This window comes from Canis aureus, chromosome 5 (genome assembly GCF_053574225.1).
Source record: "Canis aureus isolate CA01 chromosome 5, VMU_Caureus_v.1.0, whole genome shotgun sequence".
In the NCBI taxonomy this organism is placed as follows: Eukaryota; Metazoa; Chordata; class Mammalia; order Carnivora; family Canidae; genus Canis; species Canis aureus.
The window spans coordinates 81767446-81781567 of NC_135615.1; the positions used below are offsets into that span (position 1 = coordinate 81767446).

Sequence of the window (14122 nt, forward strand, 5' to 3'; positions counted from 1 at the left end):
AGAGGCAGAGATCAGAGTGACATGGCCACGAGTTTAGGAAACTGAAGCTGAAGGATGCAAAGAACTGGTTCTCCCCCGGAGCCTCCAGAAGGAGTGCCGCTCGCAGACACCTTGATTTTGGGCTTTTGTCCTCCAGAGAGGATACATCTCTGTTGATATAAACCAGTAATTTGTGGTCATTTGTCCAGGGGCCACAGGAAACGAATGGACATGGAGCAGAGCTTCCCAGCCTGCCAGGCTGTGGCCTTAGAGCCCCCACCACCACTTATAATGGCTTACCTGTAAGCCATTACATGTGTTGGTTGTAAGCCCCCTGCAGGCTGCAACCTCACCTGATCTGTTCCCTTCTGTGTCTCCAGAGCCTGGTAGTGCCCAGCATGTAGGAGGTGAAGGTGAATACTAAACTCTGCTAATGGATGAATTTAGTAAAACCCCGGCCTCTATGAACCCCTGGCATCCCTGTATTGTCTGTGAGGATGCCGTAGCTGGAATAGTCACCATAGTATCCAGAGAGGAGGAAGCTCTACAAGGGCTATGGGACAATGCGAGACAGACCATGGGTAGCTGACCTGCTGCAACCTGCTGACCTCCTCTCACACATCCCACCTCACAGCTGCCACACTCACCTTTTGGTCACCTGTGCTACTGCTGGCGGCTCTCATCCTCAGGCTCACCTCCAGGCTGGGGTCCAGGGACCACTTGGAGGAACCTGTGGAATTCTTTTTGGCTGGACGGCTGTGGCCAACATCCACGACCACTCCTGGGGAGGCATTGATGCTGAAGGACGTGTAGCCCGTGGGGGCAGAGCTGTGGATGAGACAGTGGAGAGGACAGAGGGACATAGTGAGGGAGGCCTGGCCCCACATTCTTGCTTTTCAATCAACAAGTGTAAACACCACATGGCAGCCAGGTGACCCTGACTGTAGGGGTAAGTGCTGTGAGGTTGTTGGGAGGTAGTAAGAAACAAACAAACAAAAAATCTCCTGACCTGAAGGACTTATATTTGAACTAGGAGAATTACAGAGCTATGTGCTTACCAAAGGCACACACAGATGTATATGTACAGCAGACAGCACACCCAGAGTTTACACCACACAAGTGTGCACACAGAGGACCGTGTATTTGTAAACAACCACAGACTTCTGCTTCTGGAATATGGTGCGCCAGTACTCTGAAGGACCTTCCTCTTACAAAACAACTAGATCCTGATTAAAGTATACTTTTTAGGGCACTGTTGAGATCATGAGACATAAGGGAGGATCTCCAAGGACTCCCTTCTCTGTATGCGCATGCACACACACACATACACACCATGGGGGTTAAACTGAGGAACACCAAAAACAAAGAGGAGATATTGAAGGTATCCAGAAAGGAGAGTGAGAACATCTACAATGGAATTACTAGTAGATTAAAAGCAGGCTTCCTAATAGCAACAATGAAATCCAGAAGACAGTTGAATAACATGAATCTTCAAGATATTTTTGAAAAAAAAAAAACTGTTACTTAGAATTGTGTACCCCACTAAATTATCTATTCTTTAAAGATTTTATTTTATTTTTTATTTAAGAGAGGGAGAGGGAGAAGGGAAGAGAGAGAGAATGAATGGTGGGGATGGGTAGAGGGGAAGACAGAAACAGACTCTCTGCTGAGCAGGGAGCCCAACCTGAGGCTTGACCCCAGGATCCCCAGATCATGACCTGAGCCAAAGGCAGATGCTTAACTGACTGAGCCACCCAAGTGCGCCAAGAAAAAAAAACTGTACAGATAAAAATACCAAAGGGGTAAAAACAAGTCCAAATATATGAATAATCAAAATAACTGTCAATGTATCAATGTTACTAGTTAAAAGAGAGTTTTGACTTAAAGAAACAAAACTCATCTATATAATATTTATAAGAGGCACCCTTCTAAAATATAAGGATCCAGAAAAGATGAAATATAAAGGAAAGGAAAAACATAGATTAAGCCAATACTGATCAAAAGGGAGCTGGAGTGGGTATGTTAATATCAGACAAAATTAATTTTGTATAAAAAAATTAATAAATTTTTAATAAAGCCATGATCATAGTTGAAGACTTCAAGTCTTTTTTCTCAATCAACACAAGATTAAGCAGACAAAAAATTAGTAACACAATTGACAAGCTCAATTTGGTACATATATATAGAATTCCTTGCTCCACAACTAGTGAATATACATTTTCCCAAGCAAAGTGCACGTGGATCAGTAAAAAACATTGATCACATAGTTGGCTATCAAAGCAAAGTTGCAACAAACGTTAAAGAACAGGTCACATACAGTGTAGGTAGCACATTCTTTGATCAGAACGTAACTAAGCTAGGAACCACTAACATAAAGTTCATTTTTATTTATTTATTTATTTATTTAAATTTTTTTTATTTATTTATGATAGTCACAGAGAGAGAGAGAGAGAGAGAGAGAGGGGGGGGGGGCAGAGACACAGGCAGAGGGAGAAGCAGGCTCCATGCACCGGAAGCCCGACGTGGGATTCGATCCCGGGTCTCCGGGATCGCGCCCTGGGCCAAAGGCAGGCGCCAAACCGCTGCGCCACCCAGGGATCCCCATAAAGTTCATTTTTAAATACCCCATACACTTGGCAATTTTAAAATCAGACTTCTATATAACTTAACAAGGCAAAGGACAATGAATGGAAATTAAATAATAATACTTAGAACTGAGCAATACTTTAAAAATGCTACATTTCAACACTTTTGGGGGAGCTAAAGGTGTTGCTTTGTGCCTTAAATGCCTAGATCTTCAAAAAGAAGAGAAAAGCTAAACAATGAGTATATAGGATAAAACAGAAAAATCAAATACAATGTAATCTACGCCCCCCCCCCAAAAAGAAAATAAAGATGGTAGAAATCTGTGAAATATAAAACAGGTAAATCAACAGAGCCAAAATAGACTGATACAACTGGTAAACCTCTGGCAAGATTGATCAAAGGAAAAAAATAGAAAAATGAAAAAAATCCGTATAGGAAAAGCAGATTATTTTGTAGATAATTGATAAAAGGTTACAAAAATCCCAGAGCATGATTATCTGCAACCTCTCCCCCAAACTTTAAACCTTGAATTTAAAAGATACACTAAGAATTTAATAAGGTAGGTAGTAAGGTGGAGAGGCAAAAATCAGCTGCCTTTCTGTACATCAGCAATAGTTAGAAAAATAATTTTTATAAGCAGATATAATTTACATTAGGAAAAATCCCTCTAAAGTACTTAGGCTACATCTAACAAAAGATATGTAAGGATTTTATGGAGAAAAACAAACCTATTCAAAGCACTAGAGAAGACACAGATTAATAGAAAGAAATACCACATAGTTAGAAAAGCTTAATATCATTAATGTATGAATTCCCTCCAAATGAATGGATATATTCAATGGAATTCTAGGACATTTCATGGACTTTGACAAGTTGATTCCAAGATTGACAAAACCAAGCTGCTAAGACAGTCGACGTACTCCTGAAGGAAAAATAGCAAAAGGTGAGGGACTTGCTCTACCAGGTGTAAGTTACCAGAAAGCCATGGATGGTGCTGTGATGGCTCAGGCAGGGACAAACAATAGATATAGCTGAGAGAGACTGTCCTTGATTTGTGACAGAGGTGGTCTTGCAGATAACCGGGCAAAGGGAAAAATGACATCACAAATGGTGCTGGGACAATGGCTTGTCCAGATGGACGACAGTTAAATAGGATAAATAATTAAACTGATCCCACCTTCACACCATATACAAAAACAAGCTCCAGGTGGATTTAAGACTTAAAAATGAAAGGCAAACATTTGAATATTTAAAAAAAAATAGATCTCTTTTAGAGAAGTTTTAGGTTTATAGTAAAATTGAGAGGAAGGTACAGAGATTTCCCGCGTATCCCTTGCCCCCCGCTCCCATGCACAGCCTGCCCCATTATTAGCATCATCCCCTGGAGTGGAACATTTACTAAAATTGGTAGGCCAACGCTGTTACATCATAAACGCCCCAAATCCACAGTTTACATTATGTTTCCCTCCTGGTGTTGTGCATTCTATGAATTTAAACAAATGTACATATAATGATTTGCAGCCACCATTATGGTATCATACAGAGTAGTGTCATCGCCCCAAATACCCTCTGTGCTCTGCCTACTTATCCCTCCTTCCCCCAACCCCTGGCAACCACTGATATTTTACTGTTGCCATACTTCTGTCTTTTCCAGAATATCATACAGCCAGGGTCATAGTAGCCTTTTCAAATTGGCTTCTTTCTTAGTAATATGCATTTTAAGTTTCCTCCGTGTTTTTTCATGGCTTGATAGCTCATTTCTTCTTAACACTAAATAATATTCCGTGGCCTAGATGGGCCACAGCTTGTTCATCCATTCACCTACTGAAAGGTTTCTTGGTTGCTTCCAGGTTTTGGCAACTGTGGACAAAGCTGCTCTAAACGTCCATGTGCAAATTTTATGTGGATATAAATTTTCTTTTTTTAAAAGATTTTTAAAATTTCTTTATTCATGAGAGACCCACACAGAGAGAGAGAGAGAGGCAGAGACACAGGCAGAGGGAGAAGCAGGCTCCATGCAGGGAGGTGCCCTACATGGACATAAGTTTTCAATCCCTTTGGATAAATACCGAGGAGTCTAATTACTGGACTGTATGACAAGAGTATGTTTAATTTTATAGGAAATCACCAAACTGTCTTCCAAAGTGGCTATCCCATCTTGCATGATCGCCAGCAATGGAATCAGAGTTCCTATTCGTCTGCATCCTGTCCAGCATTTGGTGTTCTCAGTGTTCTGGATTTTGGCCATTCTAATAGGTATGAAGCAGCATCTCATGGTTGTTTTAATTTGCATTTCCCTGATGGCATATCTCGCGGTGGAGCATCTTTCACATGCCTCCCTGCCATTCGCATACCTTCTTTGGTCTGTTAAGATTTTAGCCCATTTTTTAACCAGGTTGTTCATAGTTGTTTTAAGAGTTATTTGTATAGGGACTCCTGGGTAGCTCAGCAGTGGAGCGTCTGCCTTCAGCTCAGCTCATGATCCCAGGGTCCCGGGATCGAGTCCCGCATCATGCTCCCTGCAGGGAGCCTGCTTCTCCCTCTGCCTGTGTCTCTGCCTCTCTCTCTGGGTCTCTCATGAATAAATAAATAAAATCTTAAAAAAAATGTTTTGTGTGTTTTGGGCAACAATCCTTTATCAGATGTACCTTTTGTAAATATTTTCTCCCAATCTGTGCTTTGTCTTTTTTACTCACTTTACAGTCTTTTTTAGAGCAGAACTTTGAAATTTTAATAAAGTCCAACTTATTAATTCTGTCTTTTCTTTTCTAGATGGCACCTTTTGTGTCATATTTAAAAAGTCACTGCCAAACCCAAGGTCGTCTAGATTTTCTCCTGTGTTACCTCCTGAGAATTTTATAGTTTTCTGTTTTACATTTAGGTCTATGGCCTATCCTGAGTTAATTTTTGTGAAGGGTGTAAGGTCTGAGTCTAGATTCCTTTTTTGGATGTGGATGTCCAGTTCTTCCAGTACCATTTTTTGGAAAAACCTCCTTTTTCCATTGTATTGCCTTTGCTTTTTCTCAGAGGTCAGTTGATTGTACTTATGTGGACCCATTCCTGGGCTTTCTACTCTGTTCCATTTATTTAGTTCTCTTTGTTTGCCAATACCACACTGTCTTGATTATAACTTTATAATAAGTCTTTATAATATAATGTCAGTTCTCCAACTTTCTTCTCCTTCAATACTGTGTTAGCTATTCTGCGTTTTTTACCTCTCCATTTAAACTTTAGAATCAGTTTGTCAATATCCACAAAATGGGATTGCATTGAATCTATAGATCAAGCTGGGAAGAACCGGCACCTTGACAATATGAATCTTCCTATCTATGAACATGGAATATCTCTCTATTTATTTACTGCTCTGATTTCTTTCAGCAGTTTTGTAGTTTCCTCATATAGATATTATACTTATTTTATTAGGATTATACCTAAGTATTTCATTTTGGGGAGAATGCAAATGTCAGTAGTATCGTGTTTTTAAATTTCAAACTCCACTTGTTTTTTGCTGGTAAGTAGGGAAATGATGGACTTTTTAACACTGTATCTTGTCATCTTGCCATAATAGCTTGTTAGTTTTAGGATTTTTTTTAATTAATTCATTTGGATTTTCTACACAGATGATCACATCACCTGCAAACAAAGACAGGTTTATTTCTTTCTGATTGGCATCTCTCATATTTCTCTTCCTAGTCTCATTGCACTTGCTAGGAATTTTAGTATGATGTTGAAAAGCAGTGGTGAGAGGGGACTCTTTGCCTTGCTCCTGGTTTTGGTGGGAAAGCTGCAAGTTTCTCACCATCAGGTTGATGTTAGCTGCGGGTTTTTGTAGATACTCTTTATCAGGTTGAGGAAATTCCCCTCTAAGTTTACTGAGAGTTTTATCGTAAGTGTTGGCATCTTTTAAAAAAAAAAAGATGACACAGGCATCTTTATGCCCTTTCTTAAACAAGATGTAAAAGCAATAAACATTAAAGGAAAGGGGCACCTGGGAGGCTCAGTGGGTTAAGCATCTGCCTTCAGCTCCACAGGGAGTCTGCTTCTCCCTCTCCCTCTGCCTTTATCTGCTGCTCTCCCTGCTTGTGACCTCTCTCTGTCAAATAAATAAATAAAATCTAAAAATAAAATAAGATAAAGAAAGAAAAGATTTAAGTTCAACTAGATGAGAATAAATAACTTCTGTTCATCAAAAGACACTGTGAAGTGAAAAGCCATAGGGTAATCTACAGAGAAGACTGCACTTAGCGTCTGCCACTCTCGCATTCAGTGGCTCACACAATCCTTACGGGAAGGGGCACCTGCCAGACACTCGGCATGCCTCGTGCAGTTTAACCCCCACCACAGCCTGGCAGCATGGATGCAAATAGTCCCATTTTATAGAAGGGTAAACTGAGGCTCAGAGACTTGTCCATGCTCTCTGCCATCACCCTGAGTGGCCATCTGCTGAGAAGGAGACACTGGGAGGAAGAGGAGAATCCCCCTAATTGCAGTGCCAGAGCATCTACCATCTTTCGTGGTTGACGACTTCCAGACCGCACCCCACTCCACCCCATTCTAGGCCTCCCAAGCTCTCTGGAAGCTCCTTGAGCTCCACCAACCAGGCAGCAGTGCCCAGTGAGGCCAGCCCCACAGCACTCAGAGGCCACATGTGCTAGGGAAGCAGAATGAGTTTGGGGTTGTATAGTCCTGGGTTTGAATTTCCTGGCTTCCTCACCTTGAATTTGCATGACCTTGACACCTCAGTTTACTCATCTCTAAAATGGGTGTGATGCTCATTAGAAATCAGGGACAGAAGGACCTGGCACCTAGCAGCAGAGGTCGTGATAGCTCCCTGACTCCAGCCACAAGCACCACGGAAAGCCCTCCGCAGGTTTCAGTATTCATCTCAGGTCAGTGGGATTTTGCTGGAATATAATCAATGTGTTTCCCGTTGCGGGAGAGGTACTTTCCAAGTGCAGAGTGAAAAATCACAAGCAGCGTTTGTAAGGGCAGCTCTGGATAGGAGCCCACACCCCTGGGTCTGCTCCTGCCTCTGCAGCCCTGTGCTTCTAACCCTGGGGGCTCTGAGCCCAGTGACAGAGGTCATGCTCCAGCGGGGGGTGGTGTGCAGGTGCCGGGAGCAGGTCAGGGGAGCAGCATTGGGGAGGAGGCAGTGCCAGCCCGTCTGTGCAGGAAGAGAATCCAGGCCACAGTCAGGGCGGTGGCCGCTCAGGGGACAGGCTGAAGGTGCTGGCCGGGGGCTGCTGTCATGAGCAGGTGGGAAGTGAGAGGGAAGGGTCTCAGCCAGGCTGTCTGCGTTTGAACCTATGAGCTGTGTGGCCTCAGGGAAGTTACTAAACCTCTCAGAGCCTCGGCTTCCCCTTCTGCCAAATGGGAGCAACAGCACTGCCTGCCTCGTTAGGCTGATGAATGCGTTCTGCGTAGGCAGCCGGGTGGCAGCCCCAGCTGTTGTCCCTGAGACATGCAGGGGGTGGGATGTGTCACTGAAGGAGGAGCCCACTCTCGGAAGGGTCATGGGGCCTCAGGCGACCTCGGCCTCTCTTTCCCTTTGCCCTCAACCTCCCATCTCCTGCCTCCCCTCCACAGCTCTAGGAAGCACCCCCAGACCTTTGCTGCTGCTCTACCAAGGCCCAGATGCAGGCAGCCAGTGACACGTTTAAAGAAATGCCCCAGACACCCGTGTGGGCACCGTTCTAGGACCACACATGTCCTGGAGGGGGGAAGCCGGGGGAGGCCCCGACTATTGCTCATTACAACGACACCAACTGGGCGCACTTGCTGAGCATCCCTAGACCATTTTGTTTAACCAGAGCCTGGCCCAGGCTTGGCACATAGTAGGTGTTCAGTCGGTATAGGATGGAAGGATGGATGGATGGATGGATGGATGAACAAACACCAGCAGTACGTCCAGCTCTGTGCTAAGTACTGACACACTCCCATGGTCTTTCATTTAATCCCTCTAACCACCCTAGGAAGTGGGTATTATCTCCATTTCACAGAAGGGGAATGTGAGGCTCCATTGGCCAAAGCCACCAGCCGGCCCACAGCAAGGACGGCCCTCCCGCCCTAGCCTCTTCCAACCCCAGAGCCTGTCCCATCACACATATGATGTTACACAGCCGTGGAGCGAGGCTTGGCTGCGAGGTAGGGGGTAACAATCTGCATCATGAACCAGGTGTGGGTCATGAAGCCAGGGCCCGGCCTTCCTCCCAGGGCACACCTGCTGTGTGGCCTCAGGCAAGTCACAGACCCTCTCTGAGCTCCAGTGCCTCAATGGTGAAAGGAGAGGGTCCTGTGGGCCCTGTGATAATTCACTGGTGGTGAGGCCTTGAGTCCAGGCACATCCCTGGGCCACTCAGGTCCCACCCTCCAGCTTTCCCCCGGCGCAGCCTGAAGCCGGAGCCAACCGCACACCCCGTCACCCCGTGCCGTTGGAACCTGCTCCCCAGCCTCCGTGGCCCTGTGCCCCGCCCCCGGGACGGCCCTGCTCACCTGTAGACATCCAGCTGAGTTTCGGTGCCCAGCACGCACACGGCATAGGTGGACTGCTCCGGGGCCACGTGGATCACCGAGCCCTGGGCCATGGTCCTGCCAGCCCGTCCCTCCAGCAGCACGAAGCCCCTTGGCTGCTTCCTTTATACGGCCCAGCAGAGCCATGAGTCAGCACCTGCGGTTTACAGGCGGCCCAGCCCCTCCCCACTCAGGTCCCGGGGCGTGTTCTCTCCACCCTTCGTGCCCCGCAGCTGCCCCTCGGACCCGGGCCGTGTGAGCGTCGGTGCCAGAACCAGGGCAGGCAGGCTGGCTCCGTCAGTCTCCCGGGAAGGCCCGGGGCTCAGGACGCCGGGGGGTGGCGAGTGCAGGGGTGCATCTTCCGGACACAGCCCCGTGGGCGCCCGGGGCCGTGAACACCTGAGGGCGGCCAACCTTGCCTCGCGGTGCCAAACACGGTCTCAGACAGGAGGAGGCGCTCGGGAGGTCGCAGCTGGAGCTCACCCCCCCACTCCCCGGCAACACATTCGAAGACGCGCGTGGCCTGGGACAGGTCCCTGCAGGCTGGGCCCCCGCGTGACAGCTCACCGCCTTCTGTGTGCCAGACGACTAACCCCATGAGGCACGTGGGGTAAACGCCGTCATCCTCCCCCCACCGGGTCCCCACGGTAGCTCCCCGAGGTCGGAACCACCATCGTTCTCACGTGACAGAAGAAACTGAGGCACAGAGAAGCCAAGTGATACCCCCGAGTCTCCCCAACCGTAGAGAGCGCGTCCGGGCCCCAGACCACCTTCTCCAGGCCCAGAGCCCCTCTTCTGTGCGGGCGGATGAGCCGGTCACTGACGCCGGGGCGCAGCCCCGTGGCTCCTTGCACACAGCTGGGCCTAATGAACCCACTTTCTCCAGCTGGTCACGGGGTTAGGACTAGTTTGAGCTCCGGACGGAAGCCGGGAGAGGGGGCTGTCACCGCCAGACCCAAGAAGGCCCTCACCACCAGATCCAGTCACCCTGTGGACGGGGCCCGAGGCGCCGAGAGGGCTGACATGCCCACTGTCACCCAGCACATCAGCGGTAGGGCTGGGCTCTACCCTAAGCCTTAGGCCTCCGGGGGTGATTTTCTATTTTTCCTTTTTGCCCTGTTTTTCTTCAGCATCTTGGGGGTTCACATTGGCTATGAATAAGCCACAGAGAGAACAAGCCCAAAGCAGTTTTATCAACTCAACAAATATTTCTTGGTTGCCTACTGTTTGCCAGGCCTGTTCCGGGCGCTGAGGATGCAAAGTGAACAAAGCAGACAAATATCCGGCCTTCGTAGGAGCTTTTCTTTTTTTAATAGAAAGAGACAGCCAATAGGCAATAAATAAGTGAATTGCACAGTATGTTAGCATTGCGGAAAAATGAAACGATAGGGCACGGCAAGGGGTGGATTGTGATTTCAAATTAGGGTGGTCAGAGGAGGTGACATCTGAGGGAGATGGCAATGTGGATATTTAAGGCCAGCACAACCAGTGCAAAGGCCCTGAGGGGGTTCAAGAAAGCAGGAGACCAGTGTGGCTGGAATGCAGTGGAGGAAGGGGCAGGGGGGACAGTGCTAGGAGCTGGGGGGCGGATCACAGAGGGCCTTGCAGGCACTGCGAGGACTTTGGCATCTACCCTAAACCATGTGGGAGACATAGGGACGTTTTGAGCCAAGGAGGCCCATGGTCTGATCTGTCTGGCTGCTGTGGGATAATCAACCATGAGGAGACCAGCGAGGAGGCCTTTGCCCTCCGGCAGGTGGTAGATGATGCGGCCAGACCACAGTGCTGGCAGCGGAGGAGGTGAGAAGTGCTCAGACCTACACTGACCCTACAGCTAGTAGGATTGACATGGACCCGATGGGGGCCATCAGGGGGTTCCATCAGGAATCAGGGGGTTCTCCAAGATCCAGGGAGGCCTGAGCCCCCGGAGGGATGGAGCAGGCACCTACTGACAGGGAGGGCTGTGGAGGGCCGGGCTTGCAGGCGGCGTGGCGATCAGGAGTTTGGTCCTGGCGACGCTGAGCATGGGCTGTCTATTCGAGTCTGTGTGGGGACACCCTGCAGGCCGTTGGTTGGACACACGATTCTGGAATTGGAGAGGACCAAGCTGAAAAGGATAAATCTGCGGGAACATCAACATCTAGAGCTTCCCTAGGAAATGAGCACAGACGGTCATTGTGAGAAACCAGCCTTGTCTCTCTCTCTCACACACACACACATGCTTGCACACCCGCACACGCGGAAAGCAGCCATACGTCAGAAGCAAAGCCTTTTTGCAGACTCATATGCTCCGGCTGGCAGAGCAGGGATGAAAGTGGGCCGGGCAGGGCTGAGGGCACACAGACCGTCGGGGAGCGTGGACACCGCCCGTGCCAGCACCCCGGCTGCATCGTTGCACCACTGCTCCCTGTCCTGGCTCGGCAGCATCGCAAAATAGCCTAGGCTGGGGCCCTAAACTACCAAAATGTATCTTCTCGCAGTTCTGGGAGCCCGAGATCCCGGGGCCAGCGCGGTGGAGTTCTGCGGGGACCCTCCTCCTGGCTTGCAGGTGTCCTCTCGTCGTGCTATTGCATGGCGAGTGGGGGCGGGGAGGCGGGCAGAGGAGCCCACCCTCACGACGGATTACCTACTGTGGACCGACCCCTGTCCAAATACCACACTGGGGGTTAAGGCTTCAACTTAGGAATTTGGGGGGAGCCACGATTCAGTCTGCAGCACAGTTGGACCCAAAGGCTGTTTGCAGATTTCCAGCATATAAACCACGTTGTGATGCACAAACCGCCTCCATGTCTGGGCGCGTGGGTGATTCGGTCAGCTAAGCGTTCGACTCTTGGTTTCAGCTCAGATCACGTTCTCAAGGCTCTGGGATCGAGCTCTGAGTCAGGCTCCATGCTCAGCACAGGGTCTGCTTGGGATTCTTTCTCCCTCCTGCTCTGGCCCTCCCCTGCTGTCTCTCTCTCTCTCTCTCAAATAAATAAATAAAATATTAAAAAAAAAAAACAACAAATTGCATCCATGTCTGTGGCTGTTTTGCAGGGACTTCATGGGTTGATCTTTGCTTCTCTTTATTCTCTTACTGGGCATTTTGGTTTTTTCCTGAAATTTCCCATAGCTTCTCATTATGTGTATGTGTTTCAACGTCTGTTCCCTAATCAACCATGAGAGCAGAGCTTCTGTAGGTCTCACCTGCACCCCGGAGCCTAGAACAGCTCCTGACTCATAGTAGGTGCTCATTAAACATCGCAGCTGAAGACTGCGGTCTTCTCCAGCACCCAGCCCCATACTGGACCCCAGGGTGGGGGCCGCGAAGGACAGCTTCCTGCGAGGATCCCTCAGAGCCCGGCCTGGCTGTTACCTTGCGGAAGGCATTGACTTCGGGAAGTTTGGGGAGCAAACTGGTACATGAGGGCAGCTGGCTCAGAGCCCAGGCCAGAAACGCTGCAGGAAGGGGCCCTTGTCCCTGCAGAAAGGCGGAATCACCGGCGGGGCTACGCAGTGGAGGAAGCAAGGTCGTGTTGGGGTTGCCCAATGCCCTCCGGCCCCTGAGCTGATGCCCCAGCCTCTGCCCTGGATATATGCCTTTCCTCCACGTGATGGTGATGTCATTGGGAAGAGGAACTGGTATTGGTCTCTCCCTGAGACCCCGAGACTGGGGGTAGCACCACTTGTGTTCGGAGTGGATGACTCAGCCATTCCTTCAGCGCTGCTCATTCACAGTTAGAGTTCAGATCCACATACTTAGCTCTTCACTCAACAAATATTTATCAAATGCCTCCCAAGTGCCTGGCACTCTCTCAGAGGCGAGGTTAGGCTTTATTTAAAATAGATTTGCCAGGACCCGGGGTGATAACAGAGACCAGAGTCTATTATATATCCGCTAGGAGCCAAATTTGTCACCAGGTCCTCAGCTATATTATTTCCAATTTCCACTCTAACCCAGAGGGCAGGACTTATGATCCAATTTCTACAGAGGAGTGAAGCCCCGTGCTCAAGGTCGCCTGGCCCCTGAGCAGGTTCCAAATCCACCTTTGCCTGGCACGCTCTGCTCTCCACTGGGGTCCTCGCCCGTGCCAGGCCACTGACACTGCATCCTCTCCGATCCTCATACCGACCTTAATGTCTGAATTACGCTCTCCCCACTTTCCAGAGGAAGAAATTGAGTCTTGGAAGGGCGTAGGTAACTTGCCCAAGGTTACGCAGATCGGAAGTGGTGACACTTGGGTCTCACTTTGCCCCTTGTCCCACCTGCCTGCCACGCAGCTGCCTCCCGGTCAGGTCCCTTGGCCGATGAGCTCTGAAACCCCTTCCAGCACAAACAACCCCCAACTTCTCCATAACCTCAAGCAGAAAATTGGGAGTGTGTCTAGATCATTCAGATTGGTAGAAACTGGCAAATCTTACCTTCCCACAAAGGTGTTTGTCTAAGTACAGTGTGACTGCCCCAGGGGGGAGGGGGTCCTTGCTCCCTCTCTCTGCTCCCCAGCTCTGTCGGGCCCAGCACCTCTCTGCTCTCCTTCACAGAACCCCTGTAGGCTCTGCAAACACTCACGGGCACGCAGGGCGACATGGTGACTGACACGAGCCAGGCCCCACGCCGCAGCATGCTTACTGCGCCCGTTGAGGTGGAGCGCACAGCAACCTGATGAAGGGAGGACACCTGCTAGTCATCGGTGGGTGAGCGTTATGCCGGGGACAGAGATGGGAGGTGGCATCAAAAGCCTGCGAACTTCCACGATGCCATCTTTGAGCAAAGGAGGGCGACCCCGCCAGATGAAGTCACTGGGTCCGCATTCCTTTTCTGGAGCTGGCTTCCACCTTGTCTGTGGTCCCAGTGCCCACCTTCCTCCTCCAGCACCCAGAATTTCCTGGGGACCATGACCATGAGAATGCCAGCACCTCAAAACAGGGGCTTTCCTTTGTGTTCCCTGGTGCTTAAACTACTGTCTGGTGCAGAGGAGGTGCACAAGAAAAACCGTATCTTCTTGAATAGAAAACTGTTTATTTTAAGATGCATCCTTTGCTTCATCAACCATTTGTTGAAAAAGAC

The 14122-nt window shown here is 49.0% G+C and overlaps 1 protein-coding gene across 1 annotated transcript in view; it reads right to left on the reverse strand.

Moving 5' to 3' along the window:
* PADI4 (peptidyl arginine deiminase 4) overlaps positions 1 to 9214 on the reverse strand; it is a 30188-nt gene extending 20974 nt beyond the window's left edge. Inside the window, exons 1-2 of the mRNA XM_077899431.1 lie at positions 9058 to 9214; positions 627 to 807 (exon numbers count right to left, since the gene is read on the reverse strand). Coding sequence (XP_077755557.1) covers positions 627 to 807; positions 9058 to 9149 — 273 coding nt within the window. The 5' untranslated portion in view covers positions 9150 to 9214. The remainder of the gene's footprint in view (positions 1 to 626; positions 808 to 9057) is intronic.
* Between the last annotated feature and the right edge of the window lie 4908 nt (positions 9215 to 14122).